Consider the following 22433-nt stretch of genomic DNA (forward strand, 5'->3'; position numbering starts at 1 on the left):
ATGGATGCTGGGACTAAAAATCGAAAATTCAAACTTGCGAGGAAAACCAGCATAACAAACTGCAGACATCAGTCATTTTCAGCCTTTCAATGACATGAACAATGCAGATATTCTGCATTCATATTATACCAAAGTGTCCAGATTAAACTGTTGCTGGAGGTTGTCTGTAACTTTACACCCCATTGAAATGCACTGTTAGCAGTAATGAGAAGATCATTGTTGATAATGTGTCAGTGTCAGCCAGCTTTTTTTTTTTTTTTTTTAAATAAATTCAAAATAATCACAGCTTGGATGCATGGATGGATGGATGCATGGGTGGATGGATAAAAAATATTCTGCAGCTTGCGGTCTGATCTTGAAACACTCGCAGATAAGCTCTGTAGGCTCCCTGACTGCAGAAGCTCAAGGGGTAATTCCAGCCCTCCGTCTGGGAAGGAGTCCATGACTCTCGGGTGTCTGGGTCCTGTTTTTATCTCTCTTCTCAGAACTGGGCTTTCCTGTCATGGCAAAGGTTTTGTGGTTCATGAGTCCTGATTCATCTTCCCGGTTCCCCTGTCCTCGTCCTGACTGCCCATCTGGCTGATCAGGTCTGTGATGCTCCTCGGAGACAGGAGGACAGACTCTATGGACTGACCAAATTGCTGAGTTCATACAGGCAGTTTGATTTCCTTGTTCCAGTCCAGTGTAACATACAGAATAGAAAAGTGATATGTTATTCATCCCTGCGGGGACATTATCTTTTGCCTGTCCCATCTTACTCTCCATGAAAGACACAGAGAAGTAAGAATAAGCTTGGGGGTCATAGCACAGGACCGGCCAGCATCCCGGCACCCCCAGGACATTAGGGGTTAAGGGCCGTGCTTGGGGGCCCAACGGTGGCATCAGCCTGCTGGTGCCAGAATTCATATTTTCTGATAACGGCACAGAAACCAGACGCACAGAGCCACACACAACATATCTACACAACATGCAATATACATGGCAGTTTTTAAAGAGTACTGTAGAGCATGACAGTCAGTGTTTTGTGCATTTTAATGATCAGTGAACCTTGTAAATCATTGCAAGCAATCTATGACAAAAAATGACAGAACTTTGCAGTTCTTTATAGTGTGGGGTTTGATACAACAGCTGGGAATAGGTAGTACATAGACATTCTGCTGATATTCTATAGATTTCTATAAACATATTTCACCCCTGAGTCTAAAAGAAATACAAAGCAATAAGCTTCATTTTTTAGTTGCTATAATTTCAATGGTTTTCAATTTCAAGGTGTCATTACTCAAGTTCAAAGTCAATTCATTAAGTGCAATATCATGGCCATTATGTACCAGTATCTTAGGATTAATTAAGATCATTAATTATCAATAAGAACAAAGACTGCCAGCAATACCTCTTTATTTCAGCTCAAGATCTGTGATTGGTTCTGCTAAATGCACAATGAGCTACTGATTCGCTAGGTCCAAGCAAGGAAGCTTCTCCTCCAATTGGCTCAGCCGAGCTCAGTTGCAGAGATCGGTCTTACAGCAGTTTGCGTCCATCAGGTGCACAGGCCTGCTTTTTATATACGTGCAGTCCCGCGAGGTGGCACAGCGTCGCACGATGCCATCTGTGGATAGGAAGACAAGCAGCCGGTCATGTTGGTGAGAGACAGACCTGCCACGGCCGGGGAAGTAACCATTTTTAATGTAATAACTAACGGCGTCCCGGGACAGGAATATGAGCACGCTGTCATATTGAGGGAATATGACTTTAATGTGACATAACCTCAAGGTAATTTTAATAGGAAGTTTGTTTGTTTGTGAAAGAATTTGAGTGTGGCATGAGCATGCATTTCCCACAGCTGTACAATGACTGTACTCGCATTTTTAACCTTTTTTCTTTCTTTCGCAATTTGTCCATTCTACCAACTGAAGCTGTTTTATTTTTCAGGTTACATCCCCACTGGGTACTGTAACCTGAAGTTCAGAAGTGGTGTCTTTAACATGATGAAATAAATATCAAAAGTCAAAAGTTTGGACAGACCTACCTATAGAAAGGGTTATTTGTACAATTCACTACATTTTACATAGTCATCCACTCATCCATCCATCTGCTTATCCAGTATAGAGACACAGGTGGTTCTGGAGCCTATCCTAAGCAGCATAGGGCCCAAGACAGGAACACCCTGAATGGGACGCCATGTTCTATCATTGCATCAGCTGGCTGCTGGGGCGATTCACTCACAGGCAGGTGGGTACATTGTCATATTCAGGCAGTAGCTGTGAGGGGGGCTGCATTCGATCTCCTCAGGTTGGCTGCAGTCGGGCATCTCTCTGATGTCTATGCAGTGGTTACATTTCAGCTGCTGTGTAACTAAGACAAGCAGACAGGGTATCACTATGGCAACAACCTCAACATCCCATCAGTCCTGCCCTATTCTCTGTTCACTCCTTTACTACCAATCTATATCACTTACATTTTCAAAATGAATTCTTATCAATGATCTTGATTTATACTCCTGGGCAAAAAAATGGCCCAAATTCAAAATTACCTGGTCAGAGTTTGGATTTGAACCCTGTAGAGAATATCTGGCCTCACATTAAACACAAACTAACCAGGAACTGTTTTTCAACAACTCACCAACTGTTTGAAGCCATTAACGTTGAGTGGAACAACATTGACTCTTCTTTCTGTAGAAAGCTGTCCAGAGGTTAACCACAGGGAATAGCTAAGTTACTTTATCAATTTGTTTAATACCTGCTAATAACCTGACTGATTATTTACTGTTGAAACCACTAAAAGCTCAATGTTTTACCAATTTTGGCACTGGCCCATATTTTTCGCTCCGGAGTATATTGCTATATTGTGTACTTCGACCATTAAAAGCTTAATGTATTAGCAATTTTTTCGGTTTGGCCCAATATTTCCCTAGCAGTGCACATTACTGGAGAGTAGGGATGTAATGATATATCTAATATTGTGATAAATATCACACTATGATATTATTGTACCCTACTGGGTAATTTCAGAAATGGTGTCTTTACATGATAAAATAAATGCATCTGACTAACAGGGTACCAGTCAAAAGTTTTGACAGACCTACCTGTAGAAAGGTTTATTTGTACAATTCTCTACATTTTACAATAATCATAAAGACATCAAAAGTATAAAATATCATACGGAATTATGCATTGATCAAAAAACTGTTTTAAAAGATGAGTTTGTTTAGGGGGGGGCAGCTCTGTGGATTGGGATTGGGATTCAAATCCCGTGGTTGGCTGACTGATCCCACCATTGGGCCCTTAACCCCAGTTGCTCCAGAGACTGGCTGACCCCACTGTCTCCTCTATGCCAGTTCCATGAGGTGACCTCCTGGGATGCTTGTTCAGCCGTCCTGAAGGGGCCTCCCACATATGCTGAACACTCATTGGCTGCTTTTCCTTTGCTCTCTGGTCAAACTCCTCCAAACCTACTGTGTTTAGGTCAGGTAGCGAGGTCATGTGATGCAACACTCTACCACTCTCCTTTGTAGATGGCTTGGTGTGTCCCACTTTACCACCTCGGGACTGGAACCAGCAACCTTCTGAGTCCCAATCCACAGAGCTGCCCTCACCCAACAGATTTAATTTTTTTGTTCAGTGCATAATTCCACATGTTATTTTATAGTTTTGATGTCTTTATAATTATTCTAAAATGTTGAAAATAGAACAAATAAAGCTTTATATGGGTATGTGTGTCCAAATTTTTGACTGGTACTGTATTATAATAAATACAACCTACTCTACCTATGTACTACCAATTCCCAGCTTAAAATTAAGTGAATGAGGTTGTGCTGTTTTCTAGATGAAGGCCTCGCTTCAGTTTAGGGATCAGTGAATCAGGGATCAGTGAATCAGGGATCAGCGAATCAGGGATCAGTGGGCACTGGATCAGAAACAAAAGGAATTCAGATGAAGGCTAAAATAGGCTCTACAAGGGACCATAACAGTGACACAAACTTGTAGATTAGCAGCAAAACAGTTTCACCGTCAGTGGGCAGTAAGCTCTTCGGGAACAATAAGCAGAAAGCAGAAGGTGCATCACTCCAGATCTGCATCACGTTCTCAATCCAGTCCTCAGGGACCCCCCCGGCAGTCCATGTTTTTACTCCTTCTCAGGAGCTGGGAGGGAGCAAAAATGTGTACTGGCTGGGGGTCCCTGAGGGCCGGGTTGAGAAACATTCAAAGAGTGTCTGAACAGAACTCACTGCTTTATGATCCAGCTCTGCATGGACATTCATTAGATTCAAACATCCAGCTTCACAGATGTGACACCGCAGTGCTACCTACTGCATCACCTTTTGAAGAACATGTGGAAACTTAAACATTCATTTTTGTGAACCAGCACGGAACATGTGAACCAGCACGGAACTTCTGTTTTTGGCAATAACTTATCAGCAAATCCAGAGATACTGGATGCCACTTCAATTATTATGTCACATTATTTAAAAATCTCAGCATTATACATACTTCAAAATACTAACTTAAGAACATAAAATCTAAAATAAATCTGTCACCAAACCCAAACAAAAATCATGTTGATTTAATGAAATCTGGAACAGCTCATCAAAAAATCTGAAAGTATTTTAAAAACTTGTTAGTTGTAGTTACTGTTCCTGTTTATTAGAGAATATTTTGTGAATTCTACACAGAATGTTTAGCGTCTGTGTATGGGCACGTGATGCAGACTGTTGCTGAAAATGCTGAAAATGACCTTGTCATGTTTTCCATGATTGTCAAGGTGTGAAATTTTGCCAGTCCTGTTTATAAATGATATAAGTACATGGGGAAAAAAATCTAAGACACATTTATTTTAGTCATAATTTCTTTTTTCTTCTGAGAAATTGACAGCATGAAGCCATTTGAAAAATGTCTGACAAGCTGACAAGTTTATGTGAAAATGTGAAACCATATTTATATAATATAGAGCAATGGTCACCAACATGGTGCCCGTGGGCACCAGGATGACCCCAAGGACCACATGAGTCGCCTGCGGACCTGTTCTAAAAATAACGCAACTCACCAGTGAGCAGCGTCTAAAATTTTATCCTGTTGCTATTCACTTTAATCACATTTGCATTTATATAGATTTGAAAATGACAATATCTAAAAAAAACATTTAAAACATATTTATTATACATGAAGTTTAGATAAGTTTAGGAGGGCGTTTCAAACTGGTAGCCCTTCGTATGACTCAGTACCCGTGAAGTATCTCTCAATTTCAAAAAGGTTGGTGATCCCTGATCTAGAGCATTATAGAACACATAATCTTTCAGGAAACCTCACAGCTGTCTGGTGGTGTGAATATTATGGGCAGTATCTAAATATTATGTCAGAAAAGCCAGCTATACTGTGATCACAGTTACTGGTCAGTCTGTTGCTCAAACACACATCAAAAAACTATACAATACAAAGAGCATCTGAAGATTTGTTTTCCTACACAAACTTTTATATACTCAAATTGAATAAAACTATTTACTTGTTTCATGCTACCTGGCACTTATATAAATGTTTACATTTTTTGTAACATAACCAAGCAAACCAAGAATGTTTAACATGCAAACATATTGTTTTGCTGATATCAGAAATTTTTATATATATTGACATAAATCTTTTCACTCACCGTAACAGGCAGAGAGAAGCACACACAATGTAAGCATCCACAATCTCATCCTGCAAGTTCCTGCAACTCCTTAGTGACACCTCTTCTACAGGAAGGAAACAAGCAAGAAAACCCAATTAAATAAGCTGTTGAATATAACCATAGAACAGCATTCAACTTTGCAACATGATTTAAAATTACATTAAAGATTTCAAACACTTAATACAGCTATGAAAATTATGATTAGTTCAGCACATGACTAACTAGCTAACATACCTACTGGAAGGTTGGAATCGGTTGAATGCTGATTGCGAAAAGAAAGGTCTTTTATACTATCTTTTACATTTCACACTGATGTGAACAAGGCTCACTCTTTTCAGTGTATCAAGTAACTGCAGCTTCGTCACTGGGCCCATCCCATTGTCCCAGACTCAAAGGCACTGGAAAAAGTCCCCAATTATGGAAACATGACAATTTGCAGATACTGATATTATACCTAACATAGCTATAACAATAATAATAATCATCATCTACTGCTCAAAGCTACACTATATGAACAAAAGTATTGGGCCACCTGGCTACAGAAACTATTATGACATCCCTTTCTATAACAGCTGCTGTTCTTTTGCAAAGGTTTTCACAACCAGCTTACCCAGCCATGTCTTAATAGATCTTGATTTGGGCACTGGGGGCACAGTCATGCTGGAACAGAGAAGGGACTTCCCCAAATTGTTCCCACAAAGTCGGAAGCATAGAATTGTCCAAAATGTCTTGGTATGCTGAAAGCATTAAGAGTTCCCTTCACTGAAACTAAGGGGCCCAGCACAACCCCTGAAAAACAACCCCATACCATTATCCCTCCTCCACCAAACTTTGCAGTTGGCGCAATGCAACCAGGCAGGTAACATTCTCCTGGCATCCGCCAAACCCAGACTCCTCCATCAGACTGTCAGACAGAGAAGTGTGATTCATCATGCCACAGAACATATTTCCACTGCTCCAGAGTCCAGTGGCAGTGTGCTTTACTGCATCTCTAGCAATTGCCATTGCGCTTGGTTAGGTGAGGCTTGCATGCAGCTGCTCGGCCATGGAAGCCCATTCCATGAAGATCCCAGCGCACAGATTGTGTGCTAGGGAAGTTTGGAACTCTGTTGTTATTGAGTCAACAGAGCATTGGCAAAGTTTGGCACCTCAGCACTGGGCAACCCTGCCCTGTTACTCTCTGCAATCTGCCACTTTGTGGCTGGGTTTCTGTTGTTCCTATACGTTTCTACTTTGCAGTAATACCACACATCTGTGGAATATCTAGCAGGGAAGACAATTCATGAACTGACTTATTGCAAAGGTGGCATCCTATGAGTCTTACATCTTGCCCACCACATCCTCCTAACCCTTCTGTCTCCTCTCTCAAGTGGCCCTAATGGACCATGCCTGATGCTTGTTGCCCCTTATTAGTTTATGAGTAAAAGTTCCTGTTTGTCCCATCTTTGTTAATCCAGTCATTGAAATCAAACCTTCTTGTTGTATGTGCCCTCTTGTGTTCCAGTATTCCCGTTTTGATCCCACGCAATCCAGTTTATTTCTAGTCTTTGTTCTGTTGAGTTCAATAAAACCCCTTTCTGTTTCACCACAACACCCGCTGAATGACTTGAGGGCAGGCGTTTTGGTGCAAAAAAGGGGTAAGGGGTTTAACTAAAAATTTAGACATTACCAATACAATAGACAATAACAGTACAACACTTGAATTCAGTGAGCTCTCCAGAATGACCCATTCTTTCACAAATGTTTGTAAACCCGACTGTATGACTAGGTGCTAGATTTTATACATCTATGGCAATGAGTCTGAATGAAACACCTGGATTCAATGATTAAGAGGTACGTCCCAATACTTTTGTCCATGTTGTGTATTTTAACTTCTGGAGACATTGTGAATGTAATATTTGGTATTCAGATGATGCCTTCTGTATTTGCATTTTGAAAAATAAATGCATAATTCATAAAAGTAATACAAAAAGGATTGAAAGCAAAAAAAAATGAAAAGTGCTTCTTGATGTCCTCTCTCTGTTTCAGTGATTTGACACCACTGTTCATCCCGACGATTCAGGTCATTCATTGTAATGTCTAAATGTTAAGTGCTATTCAAGGAAAAGCCTCTACCTCTTCCTGAAACGAACACCCTATTATAAGAGTAATCAAATATTACTGGGTGTCAGAATACACACCGCATGACTGTGGTAAAAAAAAAAACCTTTTCTTCTTTGCTACTTGTATTGTTACAGATAACCTAAAAAATGAATATGTAATATTGGGTAACATTTTACATCAACTGCACCTTCATAATGCATTCATAGAACATTCATGGAGTGGCATCCTCCATAGGCTTAATGTATGCTAACATGAAGGAACTCACAAAAAAAAAGATAAACTGATTATGCTGTCATACCACACACCAAATTGGCATTAACATATTGTAAAAGTGGGTCGCACAGTCAGGCCTCCAATATTGATCAGTCAAAGACACCATGAGGTGGCGTTTATTGGACCCGAACCAGTCATACTGACAACACACTCGCATTCAGGTGCCCTGAACCTGCAAATATAGCTCATCAGTGAGCTTAGCTGCTGTGGTGGTGGTCAGAAACCACATACACCTCAGGCCACTTTGTGAAGTAATCCATGGCCACGATCATGTAGCGGTTCCCGGAGTCGGTGCGGAGGAAAAGGCATAGGACCCCAAGCCACTCTATGGAGGTGCCCACCAGGTATGGCTGCAGGCGAGCCTGGGACTGCCAGCTAGGACCCTTCCAAGCTGTGATTGTATCGCAACGGTGCACCAATAGCTGGGTGTCCAGCCGGCATCTGGGCCAGTAGAATCACTACCACAGCTTCCTGAGCGTCCTTTTCAGTGATTGGCCCTAACGGCCCTGTGTACTCACCTTAACACAGAGACTCGAACCCAGGTCCCAGATGTGTAAAACAAAAAAAATGGTGCAAATGTATGAATACTAATTGTACATTTTAACAAACCTGATGCATGCTTTTAAAACAAGTTTTTAAAAGTTTTTTGAATTGCTCATCTTGCCAACCCATATTTGTCTCTGACCTGTTATAGTTATCAATACTATTATAAAATGAAAATGAATTCGTGAACCATGAAGCGCGAATGCATGAGGGCTGACTGTACTCTCATAATACATACATACATCTGTGGAAAATATTAAGAGACCACTCTATATTTTTAAACAAATCTGTATTTTTAAATTACGGTTTAATTGTGGTTCTGCTGGCTGAAGGATACGCTGAGCAGCAAGATGCTTTCAGGTTCAACATTTCTAGGACAGCAGGACAGAAGAAGAAGTGAAGCAGGAGACACTGGGAATGACTACAGAGCAGCCGAGTAAAGGGCAGCCGCGACTTTGTAATGCCAGAGATGACCGTTAACTTATCTCACAGTTTCGACCTTCAAAAGGAATGGAAAACATTAAGTGCGGGTGTGAGAAGAACTAATTAATGAGACACAGAAAAACCAGGCTGCAGTTTGCAGAAAAATATATATTATTTACAGATGCAAACCCATAAATTGAGAAATGAGTGAAACAAAAAATTGTCTCATAATTTTTTCCACGGCTGTATATGTTATATACAGAATGGATCATTTAATCCATCTAGGTTAATCCAATTCTCCCATGACTTTGAAGAACCAAAATAGCAGGATAAATGTATCTATAGACAATCTGGGATGAGTCCTCTGATCTTGGATGTTTTCCTCTATGAACGAAGAATATCCACTGGTTATACATAGATTGCCGATAGTCAGTAACGTGATAACAGTTATCTTGGATCACATTTATTTGGTTTGATTAAGTTGGAACTTGTCTTCAAAGCTTTGCTTATGTGATACAAGCCTCTGGCCTAAGGTCCATTTGCTTGGTACAACACTTCTGGGATTCTGGTAGTGCCCGTGATGTTTCTTACCTGATGGCAGTGGAGGACCCTGCCCTCTGCCATGCCCATGACAGCAGCCTGGGGGAGCTGATGGCCCTATAACCCTGACCTCATCATGCACCCATCTCCTCACACCCTCCAAAAACACTACTACCCATATGGGTCCAATGCTGCCATGGTGATCAACAGGCCTCATCAGCAAACTTCTTGAATTCTCGACGTATGAGGTGACAGCTGTCATGCACTTGTGTCTCCTTTTCCATTCTCATTAGCAAGACGAAGGAGCTGGAGGTGGACTTCCAGCATGACAGGGAACCCCTGAGTCCAGTCAAAAATCAGTTGGAATACTAAGTACTGAGCAAAACTTTTGCTTCAGGGCCTTGTTATTATTTTTTTATTTTGTACCTGTGAATGATGGAAATAAAAATGTAACCTTGCTTAAAATATGAAAGTAATTTGTCATCTTTAACTTTATGCCTTTTAGTGATCAGTTCATCTTCTGCTCACTTAACTATTCACAGTAACAGACATTTTAAGCAAAGGTGCCCAAATTTTTGCATGCCGCTGTATGTGGCACCAAAATGGCGCACAGCTGAAGTGGAAGCTCAGGACCAAACCTTACAAACTGTATGTTGTGTTTTGGTGGAACACAGATTGTACATTTATTTATATTTTGCGAACTGCAGACCCAAAATTAAAATAAAAAAACACACACAAGCAAAATTCTGCTTCTGGTTTGCTCGTCTTCTGACATCATCATACTGCTTTCAGCACTGCGCAGATGATCTGGTGATGTCATAACATGAAGACACACTCGCTGCTACCTCCTCCCACGCCTGCTTCACCTCGAAAGGCTTAGATCGATTTCAGTGCTCCTGTAGACCATGTGCATTTTCACCTCACGCAAAAACATGTTTGTTTCCTCGGACGAAAGCCGATCTGGTTTGCTGGGCAAACATGCCGTTAAAACAGCAATCTGCTGTAGTTCATGTGCAGCTGCCTTTTAAAGGTGAGGTGAGCTAGGACAACCTTTTTATGTCTTGTGCTGGCGCAAAGTCTTTTCCACAGTTAAAAGAGGAAAAATATTGAAGGGCGTGTACAAATCTTAGCTGCATCAAAATAGAGCCCTTTGCATAAATAGTATTGTCCTACTGAAAACTTCCTGTAATTCTGAAGTTAGGCCTAAATCTCTCTGCAACTGCATTACAAGGGAGGGGGAGTTGAGGAGAAAGAGAGAGCATAAGGTTATTAACCGCACCAGCAGAATTAGTTGTAAGGTAGCATTTAGTTACATTCCTCTCATTCCTGCTCATGGTGCACAATGACATCTGAAAACACACAATAGTAGTCAGAAACCAAAACATCTGATATCCAGGAAACCTTGATGAATTTCAGTTGATCTCCAAATTAAAAAGCAATAACTATTAAATGATCCACTCTGTGATGGCCAGAGACGGCCACACAATGGTAATATGGTAACCCCGCCTTGAGCTGCATGCACAAGTACTACTTGAATATGTTTTACCCAGGTTTCATTTATATGCATTTATACATGGTTTGGTTTTTCATCACTATTCTCATGAAACACACAAGGCACATTTAATCAATTTTATTTGTCAGGATGTTCATTTAACGAGGTACGGTTGTGACATTTATGTGTTTATATTCTTAAGTTGCAGTTGTCTGGAGGAGTGGAACAGCTGGAGTTGGTGCGTGCATTTTTTCGGTCCAGTGGGCCAACAGCCTAGATCATCATGGTTCCCCTTAAATTCCAATCGGTGGTACCAACAGGTGCCTGCAGTAGGTGGATGGGAAGTTGGGTTTTGGCATAGTTGTTTATTATATTCTAGTTAACGTTTTTGATTTAGTTTTTCTTTATAAAATTGTTTGTATAATTTGATGGGCTAAATATATTATGGGGTTTATGGGTTTATTGGCATGTAGGTATAAATGTTATGGCATGTGTTTCCCCCTTGTGTGTGTTGCTGGATCACCCAGTATATGTTTCCCCAGTGTGTTATTTGGGAGGTCAGTTATGTTCAGTTCAAGTTGAGTTATATTATGCTTTAATTTTGATTTCATTCTGTTTGGTTGACCTCATTTTATTGAGCCCAGGATTTTCCTTTGTTGAATATTCTTTTGTATTTTGATTATTTTTGCATTTTCAGTAAAGTTTGGGTTAGTAACACATTCTGTGCCCCTGTGTCTGCTTGCTATTCCCTCACACACTCAGTTTAAATTAGATATTCAAGTGTCATTAATTCAGTGCAATTTTTCAACAGTTTCTAATTTTAACTTTTGTAGTAGAAGACTACCTTCAATATGCAAAACGACGGCACAGCAAGAATTTATCTAGGCACTTCAGCAACAGCAGAGATGCACGGTCTCTCTGGCGTGGCATCCAAACCCTCACAAACTATAAACCCCCACCACAGACCTGCAACAGAGACATTGCACTGCTCAACTGTCTAAATAACACAAAAGAGCACTCTGGCACAGAAAACCATCCCCCCCCCCCCCGGGGCGAGCGGGCCATATGTGTCCCCAGCCAGCGTAAAGAGAACCCTCTCTAGGATCAACCCACGTAAGGCAGCCAGACCAAACATACCTGGTCGTGCTCTGAAGGACTGTGCTGAGGAGCTCAAAGATGTCCTTATCTTTAACATCTCCCTGGACCAAGCTGTTGTTCCCACATGCTTTAAAGTCACAACTATAATTCCTGTCCATAAAAAGCTCCTCCCATCCAGCTATAATGACTATTGGCCCATAGCACTCACTTCGACCACCATGAAGTGCTTCGAGCGGCTGGTCATTACAGAACATTAAGTCCATCCTTCCCCACCAACCACATTGTCAAGTTTGCAGATGACACAACCGTGGTCGGTCTCATCACCAGTGTTGGGGGTAACGCTTCAAGTAACGTGCGTTACGTAATAATATTACTTTTCTTAAGTAACGAGTAATATAATGCATTACTTTATAGATTTACACATTAATATTTGAGTTACTTTTTTAAAAAAGTAGCGCGAGTTACTTTTCTATTTTAATTAATTTGCTTAAAAAAATATTTAATTAAAACGAACGTAGTCACGTAGAATCACGCACTCAGTGCTGCTTTGAAAATGCATTCCGAGCTGACCACGCCCACCCTACGGCAATCATTGCGTCAAGGCGGGGATTGGCGGAAGCGCCTTACGTTTAGATCGTTTGAAACATGGCGGCTGGAGATCTGATAATTAAGATCGTTGAATTCATTGGCAGATGAAGTGGAGCGTGAACAGAGAAATAATGTTTTTGAAGCATCATAGAAACACACAGACTGACTTGAATAATCTGATAATAATTGAACTAAGGAATTCAGATCACTTGAGTAAACAAGAAATTTCACAGAGGCCGTAGGGTGGGCGTGGTCAGCTCGGAATGCATTTTCAAAGCCGCATTGAATTTTGCTACGAATATCCCACGGCGTCAGGATGAAAACTAATTTTTGTTTGAGGACACTTAGTAGAAAACTCAAGAGTTTTGGTCTATTGCAATCAGCTTATACATTTGTTTATTCTATGTCAAGCAATTTTTCAAATTATAGCTGAAAGATTTATGTTTAATTGGGGATGTTGTTTGTTCTGTAGTACAATTTCATTGTTCTCTAAAAAGTTATTAAACATTTTAAATGTTTAAGATCTGTCTTTTGCCCTAATATAACTTATTTCACAATGGCAATTATCTAGCCTATATTGCACTCTTTATTATCTCACTGGACAGTGAATTTACTTTATGTAGGCCATAGCCAACCAAAACAAAAATAAAAACTTACATTAATTTTCAACTTTCAATAATTAATGTTAAGAGATTTTTTTTAAATGGCATGCATAGCTCTGAAAGTTCTGAGAATATTATATAATTATTATTATTCTATATATGTGTTTTTAAAAGAAAATGAAATAATAATAATACTCTTTGTAGTGGCACCCAGGGAGCTGGGGGTTGAGCTGAAGGACCTGCAGATGTGCTGAGGCTGGGCTTTAACCGGTGACCTTGTGATTACAGGCACACGGCTTAGCCCACTGAGCCACACGCTACCCCTTAAGGTGAGGTTATAAAGGCTGTTGTTGAATGCTGAATTTCTTAGTCAAAAAAACACATCTAAGGCCTGAATAACATAAAGCTTTAGCCAGGTAAGAAATAAGTAACACAAAAGTAACTCAAAAGTAATATAACACATTACTTTCCATAAAAAGTAACTAAGTAATGCAATTAGTTACTTTTTGGGGGGAGTAACTCAGTATTGTAATATATTACATTTAAAAGTAACTTTCCCCAACACTGCTCATCACTAACAATGACGAAGCCAACTACAGGAACGAGGTGAGCCAACTAGTCCAGTGGTGTAAGGACAACAATCTGATCCTGAACGTGGGCAAGACCAAAGAGCTCGTGGATCATTTCAGGAGGGGTCATTCACAGCACCCCCCACTGATCATCGACGGTGCAGCTGTGGAGAGGGTGAGTAGCACCAAGTTCCTGGGGGCGTACATCTCTGGAGGACCTCTCCTGGTCAGACAACTCTCCCTCTTCAGCCTCCTGCCCTCTTCAGCCTTCATCCACCAAGCTGTCAGGATGCTGAACTCTGTCCACTACCACACCACCCCCCCTTGCCCCCTGCCCCTGGACTGTAACAAGAGAGTCACTACTTACCAAGTACCCTACAGTATGTAGCCGCTACCATATAAAGTCTCAATATTACTTCTGCTGCTAACTGTCTTGCATCTCAAAAAATGCTCCAAAAATGCACCTCTTCACAAGACTGTGACTGGTCTTTTGCTGTTTTTGACTTTTACATATTGTACAGATGGTATTTATCTTGTATACTTTTATATTTTTGCACTACGAAGAGGAGAGAGAAACGACATTTTGATTCCCTGTATGTTATGGACATATAATGAATTGACAATAAAAGGCTATTTGATTTAATATATTGTAACAAACTGTTTTTGTATTTGTAAAACAAATACTAAACATCAACAGGACTGATGCTGGGCACCTAACAAAAACGCTTTTCACAAAAACATTGAAGAACATATTTATTGGGCTTACTGTGATAAACTGTCAACTGTGTGAGTCTTTTGGTGTCTCTGTATATGTCCTAATCGACTGAAGCTCTTCCCACACTGGGAGCACTGGTAGGGCCTCTGCCCTGTGTGTGTCCGCTGGTGTCTCTTTAGGGTTCCTAATAGTCTGAAGCTCTTCCCACACTGGGAGCACTGGTAGGGCCTCTCCCCTGTGTGAATCTGCTGATGTTTTTTTAGGGCTCCTGACCAAAGGAAACTCTTCTCACACTGGGAACACTGGTAAGGCTTCTCTCCTGTGTGAGTCTGCTGGTGCTCCTTTAGGTTTCCTAACCGACTGTAGCTCTTCCCACACTGGAAGCACTTGTAGGGCCTCTCCCCTGTGTGAATCCGCTGGTGTTCGTTTAGGTGTCCTAATCGACTGTAGCTCTTCCCACACTGGGAACACCGGTAAGGCTTCTGCCCTGTGTGAGTCTGCTGGTGCTCCTTTAGGTGTCCTAATCGACTGTAGCTCTTCCCACACTGGGAACACTGGTAGGGTCTCTCCCCTGTGTGAGTCTGCTGATGCTTCTTTAGGGTTCCTGACCGAAGGAAGCTCATCCCACACTGGGAACACTGGTAGGGCCTTTCCTCTGTGTGAGTCTGCTGGTGTTGCTTTAGATGTCCTAATCGATTGAAGCTCTTCTTACACTGGGAACACTGGTAGGGCCTTTCCCCTGTGTGAGTCTGCTGGTGTTGCTTTAGATGTCCTAATCGATTGAAGCCCTTCCCACACTGGGAGCACTGGTAGGGCCTCTCCCCTGTGTGTGTTCGCTGATGTATCTTTAGTGATTCAAAATGACTAAAGCTATTCCCACACTGGGAGCACTGGTAGGGCCTCTTTCCTGCATGAATGGACTGGTGTTTCTTTAGTGATTCAAAATGACTAAAGCTCTTCTCACACTGGGAGCACTGGTAGGGCCTTTCCCCTGTGTGAGTCTGCTGGTGCCCCTTTAGAGTTCCTAATCGACGGAAGCTCTTCTCACACTGAGAGCACTGGTAGGGCCTCTCCCCTGTGTGAATCCACTGGTGTCTATTTAGGTGTCCTAATCGACTAAAGCTCTTCCCACACCGTGAACACTGATAGGACTTCTCCCTTGTGTGAATTTGTTGGTGTCTATTTAGGTGTCCTAATCGACTGAAGCTCTTCCCACACTGTGAACACTGGTAGGACTTCTCCCTTGTGTGAATTTGTTGGTGTCTATTTAGGTGTCCTAATCGACTGAAGCTCTTCCCACACTGTGAACACTGGTAGGACTTCTCCCTTGTGTGAATTTGTTGGTGTCTATTTAAGTGTCCTAATCGAATGAAGCTCTTCCCACACTGTGAACACTGGTAGGGCCTCTCCCCTGTGTGAATCTGCTGGTCTCTTTTACAACCACTTATTTTACTGAAAGTCTTCTCACCCTGGGTACCTCGTTGAGCTGTCAGAGTGTCTGTACTGGCTTCTCCCAGGGTACTGAGTGTGTCTGTATTGGGCTGAGTGGCACTGGGGCCCGCAGAAGTCGTGGAATGCTGGGTGTTGTTGACACTTCCAGCCCTCAGTTGTCTGACATACTCCTTGGGGTGAGATCTTTTGATATGTCGGTGCTGGTCAATGTCTGCTGTGTTGGAGGATGGACCATGAGTACAAGCAAAGATTTGGGAGGATTCATCTGCTCTCCATCCTGTGGGCAAGATAGAGACAAGTCAGTCAGTGCTGATCATACAACAGGGTTAATAGAAAAAGAAAGTCAGGAAAAAAGTGAATGAGACAAATAAATATCTTCTAAAGAGCATTTGTTACTCCATAAGCAGTTCATGTTCTCAGTGTGCTGTTCACACTGCAATCTCTGACATGCCTGAAGTGCACAGAGTAACAACACTGCTGGTTTGAAAAGGCAACTTGAAGCACAGACTATAACCTCCAAATGTACCAAAACAATTGCAGTTTTGATGGTATTTGCTGGTAGTTAAAATCACCTTGGTTTGGAGGTTTCACAATCCGTTTGCTTCTCCTTCTCCCATCAGTGTTTAATGGAAGCGAACCAGTCAGCTCCTCCCCAGTCACATCCTGAACCTCTGCACCCTTCATCTTCCGTCACAAAAACCAAACAAGGCAGAATAAGCTGTTAGAATAAGGTAGAATTAAGATTTAATATATTAATATAGGCTGTTCTATTGCCTATCAGACAATATCAGACAAATCTCATTTTCAGGTTAAAACAAAGTATAATTTTTGGATGTGATTTACAGCTGCCTGTTTTTGAGATTACGGGCATGTTTGTACTCAACATTCACAATGGCTCACTTATACATCATGGCCAGCACATATATTGTATGTTCATTCCATGTGTCGTTTGTGTAGCTACGTGTGGAAGTAATGCTACAGGTACAGGGAGGGAGCAAAAAGGTGGACTGTCTGGGGTCCCTGAGGACTGGGTTGGGAACCACTGGTGTAGAGCATCTTCAAAATTTAATGGCAGTTTCTTCTGCTTCCCAACTCAATATGAGCTAAGAAAGCAGTGTCATATGTACAAAGTACAATGAAATTCCTACCTGAATGCCCTCTCCACAGACTACAGTCAAATAATACTAATTAGAGCTTGAAGATGTGCAGTATTAATATCAGCATTGTAAAATAAACACATGCAATTCTCACATCGCAAATACTACAACAGTTAACTGGGTTTGATCAGACTTTTGCATACCATCATACTGTACATACATTATACCGCAGTATAAGGCATTTTCATAATTTTTAATACAGTTCTGGGGTGAGTTTTCAGAAACCTTCTTATGGCTAAGTTATTCGCAAGTCCTACCTTAAGCTGTACCTTAACATTCCTAAGGGTTCTCTGAAACGTCCTTAGCTAAGTGTACCACCGCCGTGAAGCTGGCCTCCCATATGCCAGGTCTCAATCGTTTTTGCCATTTTACTTTCTGAGATATTAATGTTTGTTAATATTAACGCTTCAGTCTCAGCCTCGCATTCGCTGTGATAGCATCATGCATGTTTACACAAGCTGAATACATATATTTAGACAGTAAAAATACATTTAGACAATGATAGACAGTAACAGTAATTATTATATAATAAAACACATTTAAAAATAAAGATTTTTTAATAATAATAATTAATTTAATATAATTAATAATAAACCATTAATACATTTAATTATAATAATATTGTCGTGCCGAGTGGGGACGGAATGGAGACAAAGGCGCAGACGTCAGGGTATCGGGGAATACGGGGTTTAATTACAGGTAAGGCAGGCAAAACACAGACAGAAAATAAAATGACCGGACTGGGGAAGCAAACTGAAACGTGGACTAAATACAGATGACAAAAACCAGAAACAGCTGATCACACGGGGATTCCACACAAGGTTAACAAGGTTACATTTTTTTTTATTTTACATATTGTTTGGATACATTTATTTTCCTACTTTACAAATTACTATTTTGATAAATGTGCTTAGATGTGTTTAGTACAGTATTTGCTCTTCTTGTTTTATCCTGTTCATTTTGTGTTTAAATGCTACAAAAAAAAAAAAAGTCTGAACCATTGCACGGACCACGCTCCTCTGTGCTCAGCAGAGAACAATCATCACAAAAGCTGTGAATTAAATTAAATAAAGTAGTAATACTAAAAATAAAACAATTGTAGTACGGGAAAAAAAACAATAGGGATCCTGCAGCTAACACTACTGGGCACCTAATAATAGGACCTTTCTATAAACAATCTCTGACCATGACATAGGCAGGTAATTCACTTATAGCTCAGCATTGGAATCAATATTTTTTTTGCACCGCCAATGTTTTCCTTGGGTTTCATGTGTTTGTTGCTTGTGCGCGTGTATCCAGTCACCTTTGGTGACCATGACTGGCACACGAGGACCCTGGGTAAGATCGTGCTGTATGATGCATATTCTAAATCACAGCCTTTACCATTTGTTAATCGCATTGTTTCAAATCACGATTTTGATTAGAAATCAATAAATCGTTCAGCCCTAAACGGCATATAATACGCCATTTAACATGAGGTAGTAAAGTGACTGTGCCCCCTGGAGGACATAACTTTTAACCCTTCAGATTGACAGAAAAATACACACGCAAGTATAAGCAGCAACACTACTTGCATAGAAAAAGTGTATGTAAAAATTGTGGGCGTCGAGTATTAACCAGCCCTATCATACGCAACTCATTCGTAAGTCTATATAACTGGTTTATCTGTGTTTGAATTTTCTATCAAACACACTCTGACACTGTCATCATAGCAAATTAACAAATTTAGAATAAACAGATTCTGTAATTATACGCATTAAACAAAATAACTTGGTTACATATGTATATAAAACCAAATCAAAAAGTAACATTCGCTAAATCAGCACATAAATATGCCACTGTCTTCATACAAGGTGTGGTAAAAGGCACAACTTCCCAGTTAACCCAAGACTCTCCCATTTCCCATGCCAATGAACATCAAACTACTTTAGCTTCCAAGCAAGACGTACTTCGGAGTATGCAGCCCTTGTCTGTGCTAACGTGCTATTAGTGTTGATAACAGCAGCAAATCTAACACCCTCAACGAAAAGTAGTAATGTTCCTAACAGAGTGACTGCTCCTGAAATCGTACAGCGGCAAAACATTCAAACGCAGTATTTTATAAAATGTTGGATAAATAGAGGTAGCTTATTAGCGATTTCATGTTCATTGAGGTTCGCGTTTTGTAAGAACTGTATAAAGTAATGATTTTTTATACAAATCAACTCAGGTGAAACAAAAAACGTACGTTGTCAGACTTGCCAACTCAGAAGACTCATGTTCACGCAAAATCTTACGGCAAATATATTATTCCATTACAAACCTAAAATTATAAAACAAATGAGAAAACATTACCTATATCACTTTTTATATCTTTTTGAAATAAGACACATACACAATTGTAATACACTTTAATTGGTACTTAATACATTATAAAATACACTACTCAATGCCATTGCCAGAAGGTTTGCTGTGTCTCCCAGCACAGTCTCAAGGGCATGGAGGAGATTCCAGGACACAGGCAGTTACCCTAGGAGAGCTGGACAGGGCGTAGAAGGTCCTTAACCCATCAGCAGGACCGATATCTGCTGCTTTGCGCAAGGAGGAACAGGATGAGCACTGCCAGAGCCCAACAGAATGACCTCCAGCAGGCCACTGGTGTGCATGTCTCTGACCAAACAATCAGAAACAGACTTCATGAAGGTGTCCTGAGGACCCGAAGTCCTCTAATGGGCCCTGTATTCACTGCCTGGCACCGTGGAGCTCGATTGGCATTTGCCATAGAATACCAGAATTGGCAGGTCCACCACTGGCGCCCTGTGCTATTCACAGATGAGAGCAGGTTCACCCTCAGCACATATGACAATCGTGAAAGGGTCTGGAGAAGCCATGGAGAATGTTATGTTGCTTGTAACATTGTTCAGCATGACCGGTTTGGGGGTGGGTCAGTGATGGGCTGGGGAGGCATATCCATGGAGGGACGCACAGACCTCTAAAGGCTAGACAACAGCACGTTGACTCCCATTAGGTATCGGGATAAAATCCTTGGACCCATTGTCAGACCTCACGCTGGGGCAGCGGGTCCTGGGTTCCTCCTGGTACACGACAATGCCCGGACTCATGTGGCGAGAGTATGCAGGCAGTTCCTCGACAATGAAGGAATTTATACCACTGACTGGTCCCTATGCTCGCCTGACCTAGAACATCTGTGGGACATTATGTTTTGGTCCATCTGACACCGCCAGGTTGCACCTCAGACTGTCCAGGAGCTCAGTGATACCCTGATCCAGATCTGGGAGGAGATCCCCCAGGACGTCATCTATCGTCTCATTGATAATTTTCATTTCCATCAAACAATGTGGCATCCTTTCATTCCTAACACATTACTCAGTCCATATCAGTATAGATATCCAGGATGATTTTTTACCATTGATATCAAACATATTTTCAAAATGTTCTTTTAAAAAAAAAAAATACACTGCTCAAAAAAATTTATTTACCTAAAGGGACAGCACATGCTACTACTCCCAAAACTTGGAAAATACTGTGAAACAATACAGTCATCGTCCAAAAAGTGAAAAATACAGTGATGATAATTTTAGGTCCTATCGCCCACCCCTACCATCTATGCTTCAGTGACAGACAAATGCCTTAAGCCGTGTGTGAAGGTATCACCCGTTACACCTCATCTCACCGTGTTGCACAGGCTCCTTCTCAGCATGTGGGAATTCAATCCCTCCTCTGAATTGCTGCGTCTGTCGTTGCTGGGTCTCTCTGCCATCACCATCCCGGATTGGCCTCTTCTCTTGAAAGCCAAGGGGAAGGACTTCAGCTCTAGATAAAAAGAGACAGTTAGAAATGATCACGCTCAGTACTCGTGCGAGCCTGACGCTGGTGCCCGAAGCCTACCCATATCCAACATGGCCTGGTGGTTCCTCTTCATGTTCCTGTAGTGCACCTTCTCGCATCTCCGCAGCCTGACCCATTCAGCCTTGGAGAAATCGGCCCGGATATCTGCATAATCATCCTGTGTAGGGACAGGGACCTCTGTGAGGCTGCTTCATGCTTTACAGGGCAGGGACACTGACACTGAAAAGCCACAGCGTTCGCTGGCCATGTCATATACAACAAACTTTCCTAACGTTTAGCTGCCAGTTTTTCCCCCCTCCTTGCTGCCTTACCTCTTCTGACACATTCGTGCCTGACGCCCCTTCCATCCTGTGTCACAACCAAGCCCACCTTCCTACCTGTAATATATAATAAAATACATTAAATATACAAGAAAGGTTTCCGTAACTAAAGGACTTCTGGTGTTATGAGAAATTCAATTCCCCCATGTTCCCACTGTCGAACAATAATCTGAATAATGACTCCACCTACTACTTTATAGATGCTTTCACTTTCATTTTAATATCTTTCTACAAATGTGTTGAGTTAACCCATTTATGGAAAAACACTGGATGCGTTTTCAATATTTCTGTATTTTTTAAAGATAATTTAACTTAAATCGCTGGTTATAAGATGATTGCTGGTAAAATACAGAAAACGTTAATATTGCTTGTAGAACTTCAGTACGTGTGATGATCAATGTGATATTGTTTATTCTAATTATATCTTAAATGTAGGCAACTTACTCTTTATATTGATCAACTACTGTGGTTACTGTGGATAAAGAAACAGCAGGACACCAAATTTGTGATGCAAATTTCTTTACATGGAAATGCATAGCTGAATCCCTTTTTCAGCCATCAATAATATGTTTGTGCATTTTGGATATGTGAATTTCAGATCTCTGCAATGTAATTACAGATAACTATAATTAAATTCTTACTAGTAAAAAACTCAGTTGTGAATATGTGGGCCTGTAATTCTTACTAGTCAAAATGTGATTAGAAATATTACAGTAGGAGCTCTTACAAGTAAGAACTGAATTATAAAGCTCTACAATATGACTAAACTAGTAAAAATCAGAATTCAGGACATGTGAGGGAAAAACACAATGGAAGTCAATGGGAATACATGAGTAGTTAAAATCAAATTATAGAGCTCTACCATACGCATTCTTACTAGTAAAAAGGATCATTCTTACTAGTAAAACTTGCAATTTTTACTAGTAATAAGTAAGCCTTGTGCTAATAAAAGGCAGCCTGGCTTGCCATATCTGAATGACTTTCAGCCATCTCACATGCTTCTCTGTCCAAATTTCAGGGGGAAACATTATTTCCTGAAATCCAGGAT

General features: G+C 40.9%; 1 protein-coding gene and 1 long non-coding RNA gene across 4 annotated transcripts in view; both read right to left on the reverse strand.

The window, feature by feature from the left end:
* Positions 1-1014: 1014 nt before the first annotated feature.
* LOC111850748 (uncharacterized) lies at positions 1015-5962 on the reverse strand. The gene is made up of 4 exons (XR_002839871.1): positions 5896-5962; positions 5641-5725; positions 2224-2352; positions 1015-1606 (listed from the first exon to the last, which is right to left on the reverse strand). It is a non-coding gene; the product is annotated as an uncharacterized lncRNA (long non-coding RNA).
* An 8670-nt stretch (positions 5963-14632) lies between these two features.
* The window catches only part of LOC111850770 (uncharacterized), a 73849-nt gene continuing 66048 nt past the window's right edge, over positions 14633-22433 (reverse strand). For 2 of the 3 annotated variants that reach the window (XM_072703852.1, XM_072703853.1), the window contains exons 2-3: positions 16632-16777; positions 14633-16336 (exon numbers count right to left, since the gene is read on the reverse strand). In XM_072703852.1, coding sequence (XP_072559953.1) covers positions 14655-16336; positions 16632-16743 — 1794 coding nt within the window. In that variant the 5' untranslated portion in view covers positions 16744-16777 and the 3' untranslated portion in view covers positions 14633-14654. The remainder of the gene's footprint in view (positions 16337-16631; positions 16778-22433) is intronic. The other variant, XM_072703851.1, reaches the window with a different exon arrangement.

This window comes from Paramormyrops kingsleyae, chromosome 20, assembly GCF_048594095.1.
Source record: "Paramormyrops kingsleyae isolate MSU_618 chromosome 20, PKINGS_0.4, whole genome shotgun sequence".
Classification (NCBI taxonomy): domain Eukaryota; kingdom Metazoa; phylum Chordata; class Actinopteri; order Osteoglossiformes; family Mormyridae; genus Paramormyrops; species Paramormyrops kingsleyae.